The following is a 21,556-nucleotide window of genomic DNA, read 5'->3' as shown; positions in this document are numbered from 1 at the left end:
TATCCAGACATTCTGCAGTACTGAACAGCGACCCCTTCCCAAAATAAAGTGGCACTAAAAATTCACATTTCGATGTGTATATATTGTCTGTTCTACTAAATTCATTTAAAGGGACATTCCTGAGTTTGCTGCATTGTAAGATGTTTCTGACTAAAAATATTTCTAAGATTAAACTTACATATTAAATAGATTTTTTTGTTTAGAATATCAGTGTCTGTATATTCAATGTGTTTCTGGTCGTCTTAATATTTGTAAGAAGCTCAAACTGGATTTTGTCTTCAAATATTTTTGTACTTACGAAAAAACATATTTTAGGAAATAAAATTACATTTAACCTACTACAAATATTAAAACAATCATAAACACGTTTAATATAGAACAACTAATATTTTATGCAAAAAAATATATTTGATATGTAATTAAAATGATTAAAAAGTCTCTGTTAGTTATGGTGTGCATTATCATTCAATGGCCGAAAAAAAGTTAAAATTTGTTTGTTTAGCGACACCACTAGAGCACATTGATTTATTAATCATCAGCTATTGGATGTTAAACATTTGGTAATTCTGACATATACATGTAGTCTTAGAGAGGAAACCCGCTACATTTTTTCATTCAGGTCAGGTCAGTGTTTAGCGTACACATTCAAAACAAGCTGTTGTAGTGCATGCCTGTCCTGGGCACAGGTGCCGACCTCAGGTAGCGCCTCTGTCCAGGACAGGAAAGGGGTGGGATGGGTTGGAGGGGGGACCGCCCACACTGGCAGATGCAAGGGAGCACCAGCAGTCCGACCAGGGCCGGTAACAGGCAGAGGGTGGTATGGTGCTATGGAATTTGGAAAATCCCATGGGATTAAGCCAAAAAAGAGTGCGCTTTTAATGAAGGAAATTAGGAACAATTTTTAACGGTCCGCCAAAAAAACAAAGATAGGGAACTACGTACAGTTTTGGAAGGTTAGTATACCGAGAGTAGCTCGTTATTTTTTATTAGTAGCAAGGGATCTTTTGTATGCACCATCCCACAGACAGGATAGCACATACCACGGGCCCAATATGGGCCCACCGATGGGTGGCCTGAAAAAAAAAAAAAATCCTAATTATCATTAACGGTACACTGCACTAATTACCCCAATCCCATCAGTCATAAGAACCTGACAAAAATATCCTGGATAAATCTCTTACATGCCACTGTTGGTTCACATACATTTTGAATGTATATATACAATGTATTACAATCACAGGAATGGTTAGAAATACATTGTGATAATTTACACAAGATATAATAAATAATGTGTCATTTTATAGTCTTAAAAAAACTATATATATTTTAATTAGTAGTTAAAAATGTTTTATACTGCCTTATAACTTTGGTTAATGCCTTTATATATAATTATACTGATGGAAAAAACCCATACGAAAACACAAAAATAGTAACAGCAAACACCAGCAGAACAGTATCAGGAGAAGTTACCCGCATTACTGACAGTCAATCACAAAGTACTGGGGCCTAATTCACAAAGGTCTCTTAGGCTCTGCTAGATAACAAAGCATCTTCTTTGCAAGTCTTTTAGCATTGCACTGCAAGATTGTAAAGTTGTGGGAGTTTAGTGAATTAGGCCCCAGATATTCAATTTAACACCACATCACTGTATTTTATCCAAGCGTAACTATTCTTAGACTAGTAGTAAATTAAATTTGGTTTCAAATATCATGTTTATAAGATATTAAACATGTTTATTTTCCAAGTGGAATAATTTTCAACTGGCACAAGCTTTAGTAAGTGACAATGAAAATTATTTCACGAGAGACATAAATATGATATGAAATGTTAGCAAGTTTAATATTCTATTTATTACCCATAATCAAACTTAATTTAGTCCCTGAACTCCTCTGACTGATGTATGGTTGTAGTGCACCAATCAATGCATCGTATGACAACTAGGTGTTACGTCCACTTTACAATGTAGTGCGACGTAACACTTTGATATGAACCAAGATATTTTTAACCATATCGGTAACAAATTCTCTTATTTCTTTCGATCAGTATGTAGTACAAGTATTACAATGAATAACATAATCACTGCTAACAAGAGACCAACATGAGTAATAAACAAATGACAAGTCAAAACAAAATCTTATTGTACTGTAGGAAATGACATACAACACATATTACACGTATACAATACACATAGAATATTATAGCAAAAATGACTAGAATACCAATTAAATAAGTCTCACCTAAAATAACAACCACAGTATCACATATTTTGTGGAAGGCAGGGAACATTTTGTTCAATATCGCATCATGATTCGCTAAGCAAATTTCATAGATCACTACACAATTCTAAAATGTTAAATACTAGTATTAGCCACTACTCAATTTTCAACTGATCACCAACTAGCCCTAATGAAAGTTTTAAAAACAAAATGTTCTCTGGAGGGGGATGGAGTTATAATGACTAGTAAACACATCTTTCTATTTTTTAAATTAATATATTACCGAGAGCTCATCTAAAATAAAATCATGGACTAAAAACATACTGAAATTCTGAAAACACAACACTCAATATGAAGTAAAGCAACGTCCAGCACCCAACACAAAGTAAAAACACAGCTATCTGTATCAACATGACTTTTAAAGGTTAACTGTATAATAAAATTATAACCTGTCAATTGTGTGGTTTAAATCTATTTTATTGTACTTTGTATTCCCAATAACGAGTAAAATGTGATATTCCTACTTTGCTTTCACGTATCTGTTTCAAAGTTAAAGTTTTGGTTTGTTTAACAACACCACTAGAGCACATTGATTTATTAATCATCGGCTATTGGATGTCAAACATAAGGTCATTTTGACACAGTCATAAAAAAACTGCTACATTTTTCCATTAGTAACGAGGGCTACGTTCTGTCCACGTAAGTGCTCCAAAGCTAAACGTTCCAAATTTTATCCGAAAAAATAGCAACACTCTATATGTGATGTCATTTTAATGTTTTTAGTACAAACTCTGAAAAGCAGACGGGGGGAAATAATAAAAATTACTTCAAGACAAAATCACAGGAACTACATCATTATTCAAGAGAGTTAACTCTTGGTTGTTCTTTCTTTTCGTCAAAACCCCTTATAATTTTAATGTAGGATTTTAAATAATTTTTATAAAATAAAAATAGCCTTTACTGGAAATGAAAACATACCTGTACATATTTGACTACAAAATTAGCAAAATATGTTTTGGTCTGGTTATAACTTTACTTTATTATACAGTTAACCGTTAAATCTCAAAATCTTTTTATCAGCTTGATGTCATCATTTACATTATATGTTAAAGCATAATCCCCCCCACACTGTTCAGGTATTTTGCTTTATAACAGTGTAAAAATGTGTAAATATAAAAGTGTGCCCCACCCCCACTTTTTGGCACCTTCCTATGCCACTGATGCACCCCTACTACCGGGGGTCGTTAGTGCTATGGGTCAGACCAGCTTTATTAGCGACAGAGGACAAGGATACCAGGTGCAGAGACTTCACCCATGGAGGAAGTTGAGACAGGTAATCCCATAGTATATAATATAACCACAATAATGTTAGTCATTCAGTATCAAAGTTTGAAAGTAGTCTAACTCTAGCGCTTACTATTTGTTTATATAATGTATTAAAATAGTATTTTTAAAAATATCAGTGTCATCGTTTATCACAATCCATATTGACTGAAATGTATTTTATAGGAATGTCTGCAATAAAAAAGAATATAATAATAATCTATCAAATACAAGTCATTTGCCATCAAATATTTCAAGAATGTTTCACATTATGGTACATTGTTACACAAACTGTACCAGTAAATGTAACACAATATAATTTGAGCCATATTTCAGTTATTTCATTAAAAGAATACTCTTAAAGAGAATAATAATTCTTGATATGGTCAATCTTAATACTTATCACTAGAGCACATTGATTTATTAATAATCGGTTATTGGATGTCAAACATTTGGTAAATAATAATTTAAACAAAAACCTTAAAGTAATCCACTGACTTGGTAACATTCAGTCCGACTTTTTAAGCGATGCATTTTTTTTTTTTTTGTATATTTAACTTGCTGCAGTACAAAAAGAAAAGAAAATTAAAAAAGAACAAAAAAAAGTGTATCAGGTAACACCAAAGACATTTTTAACGGATGGTCCGACACAGCTCAATGATGATCTTTGATGCATAACCACACAATTTGTAACTACGATATACGTTAATGTATGGCATTAGAACATTGGACAATAATAGTCATACCTCATTTATTAAATATATTATCTAGCCAATATACATCATGGGTTTAAATTTATTACAGTACTGGGGGGTTTTTTCAATCAAAATTGTTGCTTCTACTTTTTGTTTCTTTGATGCAAATCTGTTTTCTTTGTTATCAACAACAATGTGGAATCTTGCAATATGCATATTACGATAAACAATTATTCTTCTGTGTCTTTTTCACTCTATTTTCGACAGACACTCTGCTCGCATTTTGTTTAGTTGTTTTCTCGGAAATGAGCCCGTCAGTGTAAAGATATTCTGAAATAAATTAATTAAATAATTAATTAATGACCAATAGAGGTGTTTGGTTAATGTGAATTAGAAACATAAATAGTGTAGTTATCAAAAAAATTATTTGTTTTGTTTAACGACACCACTAGAGCACATTGATTAATTAATCATCGGTTATTGGATGTCAAACATTTGGTAATTCTGACTCGAAGTCATCAGAGGAAACCCACTACATTTGTCCTAATGCAGCAATGGATCTTTTATATGCACTTTTCCACAGACAGGAAAGCACATACCACGGCCTTTGACCAGTTGTAGTGTACTGGTTGGAACAAAAAAAAAAAAAAAAAAAAATCACTTGAATGGATCCACTGAGGTGGTTCGAACTTGAAACGCAAGCACCTCAGGCGAGCACTCAACCGACTGAGCTAAATCCCACCCGTGCAGTTATCATAACATATATAATGTACATGTATGTATCCATTTATACAGTTCAGCTAGTGACAAATACGAATGCAACTACAATACAGATCCCTGTTCGGTGCACCGAGTATTCGAGTATATCGTTACATCCCTAATGACCAATCATCCCAGAGTGAAGTTCTTCTTTTACTCGGGTTATAGGGCGGGACTTTGCCTAGTAATAAAGTGCTCGCCTGGTGCGCAGACAGTCTAGGATCAATCTCCATCGGTAGCCCTACTGAGGGAATGCCTGCAGTATCCAGAAGGTTAAATTAATTTCGTAAAAATGCAAATCAGACTAAAAAATCTAAAAAATGTCAAACATGATGATCACAGATTCATAACCCTAACAGTAATTGCTATCAAATTTTTCATAACGGTTCCTGTACCTATATATGTATAAGAAATACAAAGAAACAACCCTAAACTTTATTTGTCTATGTATTTTAGGCTAATTAGCTATAACTGCCAGTTTTAAACCATTCCTGTGACACTGTCCGTGTACTAAAATTATGAGACTGATTAAATTAGGAAGCATTTCTGGGACTCTTCCTTTTGTACATGGTTTTTATGACACTCATCTCAAGAAAATACATTCAGAATTCGATAAAGCTTGATCCAAGTATTGATTTACTTGAAACTTGTCGTTGACCAAGAATTAACTAGGTCTATCCACAATATCAAATACACTGTGGATAGGCCTAGTTAATTCTTGGTTGACGTTGTGTCCGAAAAAACATCTATGGAAGGATTAATGGCAGAAACTATCATTATTACCCATATGGGCAGAGATACATGTAAGTGGACAAAGAAAAAAGATCTTTCTCTAGGGAAAGAAAAAAAGACATTTCTTCCCCTAGATACGTTTTGACATCACAATTAGTGCTTCACTATAGGCTTTGACGTCACAACTGTTATGCAACAACAAACAACCGTAACTATTTTTCATCCAGTCAATCGGGTGGTGCATGGTGGCAGTCATGTCAATAAAGAAAGAAAGAAATGTTTTATTTAACGACGCACTCAACACATTTTATTTACCGTTATATGGTGTCAGACATATGGTTAAGGACCACACAGATTTTGAGAGGAAACCCGCTGTCACCACTACATGAGCTACTCTTTCCGATTAGCAGCAAGGGATCTTTTATTTGCGCTTCCCACAGGCAGGATAGCACAAACCATGGCCTTTGTTGAACAGTTATGGATCATTGGTTTGGTGCAAGTGGTTTACACCTACCCATTGAGCCTTGCGGAGCACTCACTCAGGGTTTGGAGTCGGTATCTGGATTAAAAAATCCCATGCCTCGACTGGGATCCGAACCCAGTACCTACCAGCCTGTAGACCGATGGCCTACCACGACACCACCGAGGCCAGTCGTCATGTCAATAACTACATTGTAACTCATGTCATCAGCAATACTTACGTCACAGCTATGACACAACACTGCCTCTAGTTCTCAACTTGCAAAATTGTTTTCAATAACAGTATTGTTTCAAAATCTTCCACAAAATCATAAAGATTGATAATCGGTAATAAATAGAATTATTCTATACCCAAATGGCTACTTGGCAATACTGTTTATCTTGCACTCGTGAACTGATGTTGAATTGATGGGAAGGATAGCATGAATCCACTCGTGCAAGATAAACAACAATGCCGAGTAGCGAGTTAAAGGGACATACTCTAGTTTCAACCCGTGAAAATTAACACTAAGTTTAGTTAAAGGGACATACCCTAGTTTCAACCCGTGAAAATTAACACTAAGTTTAGTTAAAGGGACATACCCTAGTTTCAACCCGTGAAAATTAACACTTAGTTTAGTTAATTTACAAACCTGTAACACATTTGGATAAAGTTACAATTGAGTGAAATATGAGTCTGTGACTTTGAAATGGTGAAATACCCTCTAAAAATAGATTAAAACTGGACTCCATAGCTGTTACTTCTCAGACGCATGTGCATTTTTAAAAATATGAGAAATGCATTTTGTGATATTAATAAATACTAAGATGACCAAAAACACTTCGAATGTACGGAAATGGATAATCTAAACAATAAAATCTAAGTAAAGAATGACTTCAGTTATCAAAAACGGCTCTAACAGTAAAAAATATGCCTTAGTGTTTAAAAACTAGGGTACATGTCCCTTTAAGTATTCTCTAATTCTGACACTCATCTTCAGACAGATTTACTTGAGAGACTTGTGACCAAAAAAAAGAAGAAAAAAAAGAACATCTAGAAAAAAAATATCATCGAAACTTTTAAGGTATCATTTACCTGCATAAATGAGTGACAGTTGAGAACCTGATGACTGCTGACCATCGACCGGAACAAATTCACGACCTCCGTGAAGGATCTACAGGCGAGGATTGCGTCTTTGTTCATACTGATCAGTGTAAACGCGACTCGTAGCAGAATCTTTGAGCCCTCGAAAACCATGCAGTCCCATATTCTAAAAACTGTCTGAGAAAAACAAATAAGAGAGTCAGCATAGTCATTTGGCTCACACATGTTACAAGCGACATATATCGATACGAATTCAGAGTAATTAATGTTTTGTATATTTTGTTGTGTTTAATGACACAAGTAGAGCACATTAAGTAATGAATCACCCACTATTGGATGTCAAACATTTAGTAATTAATGAAACACAGTTTTCAAAGAGAGGGTTGTGTATATTTTGCATAACCATACCATGCCATTTACGACGAGCTATCAGTCTCTCCCACATCATTCCCCTTAAGACAAGTTGAAGGAGAGTCATTTTTAGTTGGTTTAGTGTGTGAGGAATTCACATGGTATCAATATAGTAATATGATTTTAAATGGCTCACTATGATTTAAGTTAGAGATCTCAATTAAGCATTCCCTTGAATTTATTTTTTCACATCATGGTCTGCCTCATGCGAGCATTCCACCAATAAACTGTATCATGCTCTCATTAAAAAACAACAAAAAAGCCTGGTGCAGGAAAACGTGGAAAGGAGAAAATGAATTTATCAACACGTCAGCCTGCTTCAAACTATGACTACTTGTTTTTGCTGACTACATGTAACTTATGTGGTTTTTTTACCACAGGAGGGCAGGGGACAGGACATAGCTTAGTGGTAAAGCTCTCGCCTGATGCGCTGTCGATCTACCCATTGGGCTATTTCACACTCCAGCCAGTGCACTATGACTGGTATATCAAAGGCCGTGTTATGTGTTATCCTGTCTGTGGCATGGTGTATATAAAAGAATTTTTTTGCTACTATGACAGAATTACCAAATGTTTGACATCCAATAGCCGATGATTAATAAATCAATGTGCTCTAGTGGTGTCGTTAAACAAGACAGACTTTGCCACATGATCTATGGAATGAGATGACAGACCTATTACTGCCATATAGAATTAATCATTCTATAGTAACATGAGATGTTTTACACACTCTGCTTACAGAACAGCATATACCACAACCTTACCAGGCATAGGACACATGGATTAGGATGGGGCGGGGGGGAACTGAGTTAAGGAAGGGTGATCAATTCTATGACAGATGATCTACCACTATGCTACACACCTGCCCTGAAGCAGGAAATAACCCAGGGGGGTGGGGTGCAGTGAGGGGTGTGTGCGGATCCTAAGGGATGTGGAAAATACTCACTTCAGTTGGCAAAACATCAGCAAACATGCAAATAAACCACTTCATACCGACAAGACACCACAGAACTCCCAGCGCCTCCATGTGTGCGTAAACAGCGGGCAGCTTCCACCTGATTCAGAAACAAAGGAAAGGAATGTATGTTTAAAAAGAAAAAACAATTTCAGTCTTCACCATAAGCAAAATCAAGGCGAGCTGTAGATCACTCTCCTTAAATAATGTAAGGCGAGCGATTACCAAAAACCTCTGATAAAATGAGTTTTACCGACATGTCTGGCTGTTAATGAAAATGAACATGTGTTTAAGTCAACACTGGTTTTAATCATCAGCTCCTACAGTCCGTCCCACGAGGAATGCCTGTTTTTATATTATGGAATTTACTGCAAGTAATTGATTTCTGAGCAGATTGTTTTTTAAATTGCATACAAAAAAATGGAATTTTATTTGTTATTTCCAAGACACGTTTACTTTTCTTCTTACGTCAAACCAAACTAAAATTATTTACAAAACACACACGTTTGTAAGAGGATGGGACGGACTATAGATGTGTAACACTAACATAAAGTTATTTTAAGTCTTAATGAGAAGCAACCCACTTGTTGATTTTTTTAAAAGCCATGCTAAGTTGCTGTTATAGATTCTTTTTTTTCTTTTTTCTTTTAAGGATAATAAGAAAATCAGTTGAGAACTTACCTTACAATTTCACCCAGTAATAGCTGTTCCACTTTGACAGCGGTCATGTCTGGGCAGTAGAAATCTGAAAATATTCCACGAAGTCAAATTAATTAATACATAATTGCTACATATGGTATTGCTAAGGGCAAAATTTGCAAAAAATATTTTTGATTTAAAAATATTAAAATTGTTCTCCTTGTTACAGCAATTGCTACATATGGTATTGCTAAGGGCAAAATTTGCAAAAAATATTTTTGATTTAAAAATATAAAAATTGTTCTCCTTGTTAAGATTTTTACAGCAACTATACACCATGCAATTGTCCTACTACTTTCAAAACAGACCAAGCTATAGCTTTTAAAATATGATTTATCAGGAAGTATTGAGTGATTGCTCTAAAATAAATTCATACTAATAAAAGCCATAATATAAAATTAATGCAGTACTTGCAATAATTAAAAGCAAATTTAATTTGATTTGTAAGGGGTCGTCCATAATTTTCAACATTTTCACAAGTGTACAAAGAGTACACTTTGACCAACCCCCTCCCCCCTGCCCCCAAAAGTGTACATCCCCCCAAATGAAAAATGTTCATCAACATTTTTATTTTCAAAAAGAGTGTACGCCCCCCCCCCCCCCCCCCCCCCACCCACCCACCTCCAGTGTATGGTTTGTACGCTCGTGAAAATGTTGAAAATTATGGACGGCCCTTAATCAAACACTGAAACTAGGCAACACAGAACCAACTCATAATCACTATCCATAGTGTTTTCACTAGCTTGTCTCAGCACAGTGCAGCACCATGCCTCAATAGTCTAGTACCATCTTGCCTTAATCAGTGCCATGCTGCCCTGAGATTAAACATGCCTTTTTCAATAATTAATTACAAAATTGCCTTTATAAAACACCCAAAAAGGTATTATTAATTAATAACTTATGCCTTTTATATCTTTTGCCATTCATTTATTAAAGCAAGCACATAAATTACATTAATGTTTATTTTAATTAATTTTTGTGTATTTTTAATGAAAAACAAGTGCCCCGAAAATGTTGAAAATGCCCCAAAAGTGTTTGGTCTACCATGCCTTGCTTAATTTCTAGGGAAATCACTAAGATTCCATCTGATTGAAAACTTAGCAGTTGTATGCAACAGGTGAAGATGAATTCTTGAATAAATAAATAAATTAATTAATTAATTAATTAATAAATAAAATAATAAATAAAGGGAGGTAATCACAGTCAGTGGTTGCAAAACAAGGCGTCGCATGCAATGTTTACTACCCTCATTTCCGACGTCTATTTTCGCCACAGCTGCTCAGACTTCAGTTCATATTTTCTTGGTTCTTGTCTGAATGTATAGCTACGCTTCTATGGGTTAATTTCTTCAGGAAAACTTTGAGTTTCCCTCGAATACAGTCCATGACTGCTCATTGCCTTTGTTTTTAAAATATATTTTGTTTTGATTCATGAGCACAGTAGACCCAGTGATTTTTCCGCGATCGCGGAAAACGGACGGAATTCCCAATGTGAAACGGAATTTACATTTGGAAGCGGAATTACGATTTTCTGCAAAGTTAAAAAAATCAATACTATTTTACTATTGTCACACGCTGTAAAACTGACGACTGACCCATGTGCAGTACTATTGGATCACTGGTCAGTGCAAGTGGTTTACACCTACCCATTGAGCCTTGCGGAGCACCCACTCAGGGTTTGGAGTCGGTATCTGGATTAAAAATCCCATGTCTCGACTCGAACCCAGTACCTATCAGCCTGTAGACTGATGGCCTAACCACAACGCCACCAAGGCCGGTCTCCTACGATTAAACTTACATATTAAATATATTTTCTTGTTTAGAATATCAGTGTCTGTATATTCAATGTGTTTCTGGTCGTCATAATATTTGTAGGAAGCCCAAACTGGATTTTGTCTTCAAATAATTTCATACGTAAGAAAAAAATAGTTTTTAGGAAATAAAATGAAATGTAACCTGGTACATATATTAGAACGATCAGAAACACGTTTAATACACAGCCACTAATATGTTATGCAGAAAAAATATATTTGATATGTAATTACAGTCGTTAAAAACATCTTTGTTAGTCGATAACATATTAAAAAGTGCAGCAAACTCGGGAATGTCCCTTTAACGGAAACGGAAATGAAACGGAATTTACAAAAACATGAAACGGAAAATAGATTTTTTTTAAAATGGAAAACCACCGAGTCATACTTGTTCTATTCTTGGGCCAACAATTTCACTAAGTTTAGGCATTACAAGTGGACTACATTGCACACTTCTGTGGTAACAGATTCCGGCCCATAGAGCACAGCACCCCCCCCCCCCCTCCACCACCCACCCCAGCGTGCCCCCATTACTGAGTGTCTGTAGCTCTTGATAAAGCCCCAACTCCAGTTCCAACGCCTACTAGTACTTTGTTTTGCAACCGCTGACAGTACCTGGGATAACGTTGTTGATCAAGGTGTCGTAGAGCCAGAAGACCTTCTCTTCGTTTTTCATCACTAACAGCATAAGTCCTGCCACAAAGTTCATACCCTGTAGAATTAAACAAGTTTCTTCTCATAACTGATTTGTTTTGTGTTTTAACTATCTATTATTATTATTATTATTATTATTACTATCAGTGGTGTAGGAAGGTGTCAAAACGTGGGGGCACACTTACATTTACACACTTTTACACTATTATAAAGCAAAATATCTGAAAAGTGGGGGGGCACATGTCCTCCTTGCCCCCCCCCCCCCTCCCCCCACTTCCGATGCCAGTGACTACTATTATTGTTATAATTATTACCTGTAGTCACTACAAATTAAACAATATACTATTGCTGATGACATAGCAACGTAAATAAAATTGCTTCATCATTGTTCTTGTGAGGCACGCATTCTTTCGAGTTGACTGGCCTCGGTGGCGTCATGGTTAGGCCATCGGTCAGTCGAGGCATGGGATTTGTAATCCAAACCCTGAGTGAGTGCTCCGCAAGGCTCAGTGGGTAGATGTAGATGTAAACCACTTGCACCGACCAGTGATCCATAACTGGTTCAACAAAGGCCATGGTTTGTGCTATCCTGCCTGTGGGAATCGCAAATAAAAGATCTCTTGCTGCCTGTCGTAAAAGAGTAGCCTACATGTATGTGGCGACAGCAGGTTTCCTCTAAAAAACAGTGTCAGAATGACTATATGTTTGACATCCAATAGCCGATGATAAGATAAAAAATCAATGTGCTCTAGTGGCGTCGTTAAATAAAACAAACTTTACTTTTTCTTTAGAGTTGGCACAGTAATAGGGATGAATATTGTGTTAGTATGTACTCTTTGTGAATACATAGGCAATAACTTTGTTTAAATGAACATTTTAAAACATATTAAAATATCTGTTATGTGCATGTTATTATGGTATGCCATTTTGCTTTACATAAATATATTGTTTTTAATTTGTGGGGGAAGGTCCTGATATAGGCGTCAGGCTGTCAACCAATCCCACATATGTGCACCCCTCCTCCACAACACACACACACACACTCTTCAGATAATGTTCCTATCAGACTGCACGGTACAGATCTGGGGCCTAATTCACAAAGCTCTCTTAGGCTCTGCTAGACAACAAAACATCCTCTTGTTGCAAGTCTTTTAACATTGCACTGCGAGATCGCAAAGTTGCGAGAGTTTAGTGAATTAGGCCCCTGATATACATATATCAGTTGTGAAACACTACATGTGGGCTCATTGAAGGGAATTATGGCTACAGCATATTGTCCCTTAGGGTGTTGTTTGTTACATCTCTGTATCATCCAGTGCAAGGAATATTACACTACTGTAAATATTATGTGAAAAAAAAGAAGTTTGTTTTATTTAACGACGTCACTAGAGCACATTGATTTTTTTATCTTATCATCGGCTATTGGACGTCAAACATATGGTCATTCTGACACTGTTTTTTTCAGAGGAAACCCACTGTCGCCACATAGGCTACTCTTTTAAGGCAGGCAGTAAGGGATCTTTTATTTGCGCTTCCCACAGGCAGGATAGCACAAATCATGGCCTTTGTTGAACCAGTTATGGATCACTGGTCGGTGCAAGTGGTTTACACCTACCCATTGAGCCTTGCGGAGCACTCACTCAGGGTTTGGAGTCGGTATCTGGATTACAAATCCCATACTTCAACTGGGATCTGAACCCAGTACCTACCAGCCTGTAGACCGATGGCCTAACCACGACGCCACCGAGGCCAGTATATTATGTGAAATGACACAAACCTATGTTTTGATAACACATGTTAAAAGCACATGAACTAATCACCAGCTATCTGATGTCAAACAATTTTTAACTGTGACTCAAAGCTTCAGAGGAAACCCACTACACTGTTCATTAACAGTAAAGAAATTTTATATACACTTCTCCCAGACAGGACAGCACATACCACAACCTTTGATATATCAGTCATGAGGCACTAGTTCGAAGTAAATTTTTTTTTAAAAGAATGTCTGCTGAGGGGTTTGATCCTACGATCTAGGCACTTTAGGCAAGATCTGTATTAACTGAGCTAGATCCAGGGCTTTTAGAATATGGTAGCTCCACTCCCATGGCTAGTGATATTAAAAGCTGGGCTAGTAAATAACTAGTTACCATGCCTGATGGCTAGTGAAATATTTTTTTGTCAAATGTTAAGTCTATTTTGTGAATATGAATATCCTGCCCCAACCCCAACCCCAAATGTTAGTGTTTTTAAGCTCTACATGTATCTCCCTGTTTAGGTAACATATCTGATTATTACTATTACATGTATTTAGTAAAATTGTATTATCTTAAAGTAAAGTAGGGCTAGTGAATTTTTAATTATGGCTAGTACAATTTTGAAATCACTGATCCCATGGCTAGTGAATTTTTTTTAAATTCTAGAAGCACTGTAGATCCCATCTCTAAAGACAGAACAAAAAAGTTTAAAAATTGTTTTGTTTAACAACACAACTAGAGAACATTTATTTATTAATCATCGGTTACTGGATGACAAACATTTAGTAATTCTGACATAGTTAAAAAGTAAAAACCTGCTATATTTTCCATTAGTAGCAATGGATCTTTCATATGCACCATCCCACAGACGGGACAGCACGTACTATGGCCTTTGATATACCAGTTGTGGTGCACTGGCTGGAAGGAGAAATAGCTCAAAGGGCCACCGAAAGGGATCGATCCTAGACTGACCGCACATCAGGTAAGTGCTCTACCAGTAAGTTACAAATGTACATCCCACCCTCTATCAACTAAGCTAGATCCCATTCATAAAAATTGAACAAAGAAAAAAAAAAAAAAAAAAATATTTATTTAACAACACACTCAACACATTTTAATTACAGTTATATGGCATCAGACATATGGTTAAGGACCACACAGATATTGAGAGGAAACCCGCTGTCGCCACTTCATAGGCTACTCTTTCCGATTACCAGCAAGGGATCTTTTATATGCACCATCCCACAAGACAGGATAGGACATACCACGGCCTTTGATATACCAGTCATGGTGCAATGGCTAAAAAATTGAACAAATGCTGATAAACAAAATCTTAAAATGAGTTTTGCAAACAGTAAATAATATATTCCATACCAACCTGGCAGTAACCCAACCGTGGGTTATGTTTTGCGATTGCTGATAACACACGCTGTAGTGGTTGTTGTTGTCCATTCGGGTTCAGCTCAGTGTCGTCAAAGTGGACGTTTTCTGGGAATGTTCTAGGAATGTCTTAGCAAAAAGAAATGACTTTCAATAAGAATTCAAACTGTTGATAAAATTTACATGTGCTGGATTACAGAAACAGTCATCAAAACAAGCATTGTGTCATGAACAAAAACAAAAAGTTTTAAAGTTTGTTTTGCTTAACACCACTAGAACAAATTGATTTATTAATCATCGGCTATTGGATGTCAAACGTTTGGTAATTCTGACATATAGTCTTAGAGAGGAAACCTGCTATATTTTTTCATTAATTAGTAGCATGGTATCTATGATATGTACCATCCTACAGACAGGATAGCACATAGCACAGCCTTTAATATACCAGTCATGGTGCACTGACAGGAACAAGAAAGAGCCCATCTACGGGGATCGATCCCAGACCGACCGTGCATCAAGCGATCACTTTACCACTGGGCAAGTCCTGGCCCTGATCCATGAACAGGTTACTTGTAACAAAATACAGACCTGGGAACCTATATGTTACAACATAATTATATTTCCATTATTACCACGGTGACCATAAAAATTCCTTCACAGACACACTGATAGATGTTTCAAGCACAAGACTACTTGACACAGTGGTACTAGATGCATACATTTTTGGCCCAGATGAAACTAATGGGTTTTTTTTACAACAAACACACTCACATCTATCACCAATGACTTGTGTTAACTGCTCTATCAAAAGTTGGGTGCACCTCAAACTTAGACCCAGCCGGTTTAGTACTACCATAAGCTATGATATCACTATGGGTCGCAGCCTCAACAATCTCTTGCTTTGACAATCCCTAGCCTGGGCTCCATTTCACGATCTTAGCTGTAAGATAACCTTAAGTGGACAAGGTACATGTAGCAATGCAAGGTGATCTTAGCGCTAAGACTGCTTTGTAAAATAGGGGCCCTATTCTCATCAGGTTTTTTGTCAACTCTGCTGACAGTGATTTACCATGCAGTAGCACGGCGATTACCTTTTTCGATGCACTCCATCACAGTTGGGTTTAGTACACCGTCGGTGAGCAGGTGTTTATAGAGATCCGGTCTTTCCCTCATCCGGTCCGCCGCCCCACTCAACTCCATCCACAGCTCCGTCCGGTACTCGGGAGGAATGCCCTTCCGGCAGAACCGCTTCACTGAGAAAACAATACCTTAAGTGTTAATTCACACTGCTAGCTCTGGCACTTGCCAAATTTTCCAATAACACATTTTAAAAACAATTGATGAGTTTTATTTTAATTTGGCAAAAACAGTACAGTTAATAATTGACATTTTGTTAGAAATTAACTGGGTACAACAATGGTTACATACATGTACATAACAAATCATATGTCAATAAAAACAACGAGTCCTACACTGTCGAGATTTTGTTGGTACCCGATTCCTTCCCATGATCTCCTTCCACCGGGATGTTCGGTGAGCCATTACTTGAAGGTAAGGTGCCATTAACTCGTTGTATGTCTTCGAATCTTTGGAAAGCTGAAAGCCATAGCTGTCAATCTGTCTGCAAAATAAAATGTGCACCGCTGTCTAAATATATTTAATCATATAACTTTCTCATAACAAGCCTCTGAAAATTTATGAGAGCGATAGTTTCATTTGTGCATTGCTCGTGTAAGCATTTGAACATGTAGTTTGCGAAACTCATTTTTCGAGGGGCGAGATGTAGTCCAGTGGTAAAGCGCTCGCTTGATACGCAGTCGGTTTGGGATTGATCCCTGTCAGTGGGCCCATTGGGCTATTTCTCGCTCCAGCCAGTGCATCACAACTGGTATATCAAAGGCTGTGGTATGTGCTATCTTGTCTATGGGATGGTGCATATAAAAGATCCCTTGCTGCTAATCGAAAAGAGTAGCCCATGAAGTGGTGACAGCGGGTTTTCTCCCTTGATATCTGTGTGGTCTTTAACCATATGTCCGACTCCATATAACCGTAAATAAAATGTGTTGAGTGCGTCGTTAAATAAAACATTTCCTTCCTTCCTTCCCATTTTTCGTTCACACGTTGAATTTTTGACATCATTACATGGTCATGATGGGTTACGTAAACAAAAAATGGGTTATCTGAATTTGTTTTATGCATAATTCATAAATGGTTTACGCAAATTTTCTATTCTTAGAAGTTAGAGGCCTGCATATTATATCCAAAACAGTTAAATAAACTGATAAATGCCAATTCAAACTGTAATTACTGACAAACTTTTTTTTTTTTTTTTGGCTGGAATGGGTTCAGGGTGGGGATATAATTTTAGACTAGACAGAGACAACAGGCTGTTGTCATATTAAATAATAATAATAATAATAATAATAATAATAATAATAATAAAGAAAGAATATGTTTTATTTAACAACGCACTCAACACATTTTATTTATGGTTATATGGCGTCAGACATATGGTTAAGGACCACACAGATTTTTAGAGGAAACCCGCTGTCACCACTTCATGGGCTACTCTTTCCGATTAGCAGCAAGGGATCTTTTATTTGCGCTTCCCACAGGCAGGATAGCACAAACCATGGCCTTTGTTGAACCAGTTATGGATCACTGGTCGGTGCAAGTGGTTTACACCTACCCACTGAGCCTTGTGGAGCACTCACTCAGGATTTGGAGTCGGTATCTGGATTAAAAATCCCATGCATCGACTAGGATCCAAACCCAGTACCTACCAGCCTGTAGACTGATGGCCTAACCATGACGTCGGTAATAATAATAATAAATGCAAAGCTCTAACTATGAAATGCCTTCTTTGACTGGAATAGACTACACATTACTATGCCCCGTTTTTCCTTTAAAATACAGACTCTATCGTTTTTTAAGGCTTAGTAGCAGGCACGGATCCAGAGGGGTAGTTCATCAAGATTAACATCGAATGCATGCGCAAGCACAAGTCAAGGTAAATCTGCCTAACGCACTGACTTGTGCTTGCACATGCATTCGAGGTTAATCTTGATGTTCAAACTAGATGATGGGGGTGTACACCCTGTCCTTTCTTTCTACGTCTGTTCAGACTAACCCAAAAAAAAAGAAGAAAAAAATAAAGAAGAAAACAATACATGTTATATAACGGTTACAATATTCTAGCACAATTATAATTTATATACTAGTAACAATATTTAACAAGTGACAATGTAGGAGGTCTAGCAACTGAAAGTAGAAGACGTCTTCATTCGAACATCTCATAGCAAGGTTGGGTTTAGTTGGTGTAGTTTTCTATACACTATGTTTCTGCATTTTGTATGGACTCGATATTTTATTAAAAAGTGTAATTCACCTTCAACACCAGAGTTGCAGATTTTGCATATTCTTTTGTGTTGTTCAACATTTCTGTACTTACCAATTTCAATTTGAAGTCGGTGTGCACTTATTCTTGTTTTTGTTATGGCTTGCTGGAAGTTTGCATTTTTGATGTCGTCAAGATATGTTACACATTTGTAGGGGCTGTCAATAAGTTTATAGTAAAGTAGGTTTTTTGATGTAGATATTTTGTGTTTATAATACTGTTGGGGAGTGTTTTGTAACTGTGTTGAGATATGATTTTTGAAATGTATGCCGTTTGTGGCCATGGGCTTTAGCAGAGAAGTATCAATCCCATTTTTGTCACACATTATGTTGAAATAGTTGTGCCAGCTTGTTTTTGTTGGCATCTATCCCTCTGCTGCATTGTACAGCATCAATAAGAATTTTCTGGATTTATATATAGATTTTCCAAATGTCCCCAGTACTTAATCATAGTGTTATGAATATCCATGATAAAAGGGTACCTAAAAAGTTTGCTTTTGCAAGCTATATATTTTTCCCCCCCCCCACTTGTAGTGTGAATTTGCAAAATTTATTATGAAGTTTTTCGAAGGGTTCGTTTTCCATTGTATCGAAGAACTGGCGCATGTGATTTTATTTTTTAGATGCCAGGGAATGTTTTTAGTCGCCATGGCGAGTATTTTACTCGCTTTGTAGAGCACTGTACCATGTTGAGCAAAACTCGTTCGGAGTGTTTAAACAATTCTGAAGGCCATCTGCCAACTGTGAGAAAAGCTAAAGTGAGAAAGAGTTTTGTTATGTAAATGAATGGGGGTCACATGTTGTTGATGAAAATGAGAGATCATTAAGAATTTTTTAAAAAGGGATGGGCCGAGATTATCCCCTTGCCTCACTCCTTTGTTAGAAGTCAGTGTGGATGTTAATCCGTTATTGCATTTTAGTGCAATTTCATATGGACTGTACATGATCTTATTATCTTAATCATGTTGTAGAATTTACAATGAAACCCAAGTCGGTATAGTTTGAGTAAAAGACCATCTCTCCACACATTATCAAAGGCTTTGCCAAAGTCAATAAAGCATAGGTGAAGTTTTTTGTTAAATATGTGAAGGTATTTATTGACAACAGTTTTCAATATAAAAAGATTATCCGATGTCCTTAGGCTTATGTCTTTTCTAAAGCCTGATTGACTTCGATTATGTAGTTTTTCTGACTATATGACATTATTCAGGATGGATGAAAACAGTTTCCCAAGACTGCTGGTAATTGTTATTCCTCTGTAGTTATTTGGATCCGATTTTGTGCCGATATAAGCATTTGTGTTATATTTTAAAGTTAAAATATTTCTTTAAAAATATTTGTTTCACCGCCACAGTACAATGGAACAATAAACGTGTTACAACTAAAGTTATTTTAATTTTAATGTTTTTTAAACTCAAGTAATTAGCGCATTTTTAGTGGGACCCCCCTGCATTTACTGGCCTGCATGACGGCACACAAGTCTGCACAGCAAACATTAAAACAACCACTTCTGTCCCTAATGTTTACATAAAACAGCAACAAATAATGGATCCGACTTTTATAAGTTCTAAATAACAAACACTTCCTGTTATAGTCTGTTTCAGAAACATTTAGATTGTGCAAACGAGATAAATATAAATGGTGTTCCATGCTCCTTAGTTTGAACAACACAAAATGACAATATAAAAAAAAGCCAATATAAAGATATTTGATCATTATTCAAAAACAATTGTCCGTTATTAACTGTGTAAATGAGCACAAATAGTGGGCAATCAATGATAATTTTGAAACAGACTATAGCTAAAATAGGCCATGCTGTAAGTGCAGTGTTCAAAGTCAGTGTGCAGCCATTTTGCATTGTGTCACTCGGAGGGAAATTCAAAGTATGCTTGGATGTTTACGTCAACAAATAAAATAAGATTCATAAATTACAATAAGGTATGTATTGAAGCTTCTATGTAAATTTATGTAAGTTGATATGCAAGGTTGATCATTACAACGTTGACAGACACACGTTGACAGGTGATAGAGAAACAGTGGATCGGGGCTGGCGAATGTATGCTTTTAGTGCATTAATTCAGGGTTTTTTTTTAATAAAAGTGTTATGGACCAGTTTTATACATATATTGACAATCAAGATGTGTTGTTTTAACAACGGTTTTCTGAATTAAATTAACGTTGTTTGTTTGTTTACAAACATACCCCGACACTTGTTTCAAGACGTAATGTAATGTCATTAACGTGCGCAGACTTTTGTGCCGCGCAGACTAAGGTGACATGAGTGTATAACCACTGAGTCTGAACCATTCTTTCAGATATAACCAGGATATAATATATAGTTTGTTGAATAGTTTGGCCAGTAGAATTTCAAAGTATGACAAAAATCTTCCAAATTAATTAATGTTAGTGTATTCTGGAATAATGTGGTGCATGTTTGTACCCCTCCCTAGAATATTAGAAAAAAAAGCAACCATCAGCCGCTTCTGGTATTGACCTGTTGACGTCATATTCGAAAACGTTAAACAGCGAAAACATGTTACACGACAACAACAAACTTCATTTAATGACAAACTCTTGCAAAAAGTTATATAATAATAACATGGGCTACCTATTTTCAGACTGTGTACTTTCCATTCTTAATTTGGTTATCGATGATAATGCAACAGACATAAAGACATTCTTGCTTTTCGTTTTTGGAATATTAATCCATGCTGACAGTGCAAACAAGGGAAGTAATAGAAATTTGCCAACAAGGGAAGTAATAGAAATTTGCAACTGCAACCGTTTCAGGTTGCAATATACCAAATAAAATCCCATAGATGATAACGTTAACCTATGTGGCTAAGTAGAGAATACTTCAGAGGCTGAACTGTCAACCCGTAAATACTCCAGCGTGTGAACGTCACCCTAAAGCTGGTGCCTAGGGAATGCAGGTACCGCGTCAAGTCCAGGGCGACGCGCTGGTAGGGGGTCGAATTGGCCCGAGTACTTGAGTCCCATCCTTAATATATTTTTAAAAAAAAATTGTAAATAATATCAGTTTGGTTTGACTTTAAACAAAAAGTAAAATTATTTTGGAAATAACCCCCCAAAATTTACTATTTTTATGTGCAAATTAAAAAAAAATCGGCTCAGAAATAACTAACTTATAGTAAATTCCATAGAATGAAAAAAAGGCGTTGCCTGTGGGACGGGCTATCTAGACGGA

General features: G+C 36.4%; 1 protein-coding gene across 1 annotated transcript; it reads right to left on the bottom strand.

Moving 5' to 3' along the window:
- Window positions 1–608: 608 nt before the first annotated feature.
- LOC121372922 (growth hormone-regulated TBC protein 1-like) lies at window positions 609–21,079 on the bottom strand. Its single transcript, XM_041499360.1, has 9 exons — window positions 20,957–21,079; window positions 16,425–16,573; window positions 16,044–16,205; window positions 14,951–15,081; window positions 11,780–11,876; window positions 9,337–9,400; window positions 8,647–8,755; window positions 7,281–7,466; window positions 609–4,564 (listed from the first exon to the last, which is right to left on the bottom strand). The coding sequence occupies exons 1-9, from the start codon at window positions 21,016–21,018 to the stop codon at window positions 4,484–4,486; spliced, it is 1,041 nt and encodes a 346-aa protein (XP_041355294.1). The 5' UTR covers window positions 21,019–21,079; the 3' UTR covers window positions 609–4,483.
- Between the last annotated feature and the right edge of the window lie 477 nt (window positions 21,080–21,556).

Source organism: Gigantopelta aegis, chromosome 1, assembly GCF_016097555.1.
Source record: "Gigantopelta aegis isolate Gae_Host chromosome 1, Gae_host_genome, whole genome shotgun sequence".
Classification (NCBI taxonomy): domain Eukaryota; kingdom Metazoa; phylum Mollusca; class Gastropoda; order Neomphalida; family Peltospiridae; genus Gigantopelta; species Gigantopelta aegis.
The sequence above is the reverse complement of the archived record's forward strand: the minus strand, read 5'-3'. Positions and strand labels throughout refer to the sequence as shown.

What these genes read in the sequence shown, in the direction of transcription:
- LOC121372922 (XM_041499360.1), bottom strand. Translation starts at nt 21,018, where the DNA reads ATGTCTGTTGCATTATCATCGATAACCAAATTAAGAATGGAAAGTACA. An exon ending in ACCAACAAAATCTCGACAGT is followed by an intron (nt 16,206 to 16,424) that starts GTAGGACTCGTT and finishes TTGTTTTCTCAG; the next exon opens with TGAAGCGGTTCTGCCGGAAG. An exon ending in CTGATGTTTTGCCAACTGAA is followed by an intron (nt 7,467 to 8,646) that starts GTGAGTATTTTC and finishes TGTTTTTCTCAG; the next exon opens with ACAGTTTTTAGAATATGGGA.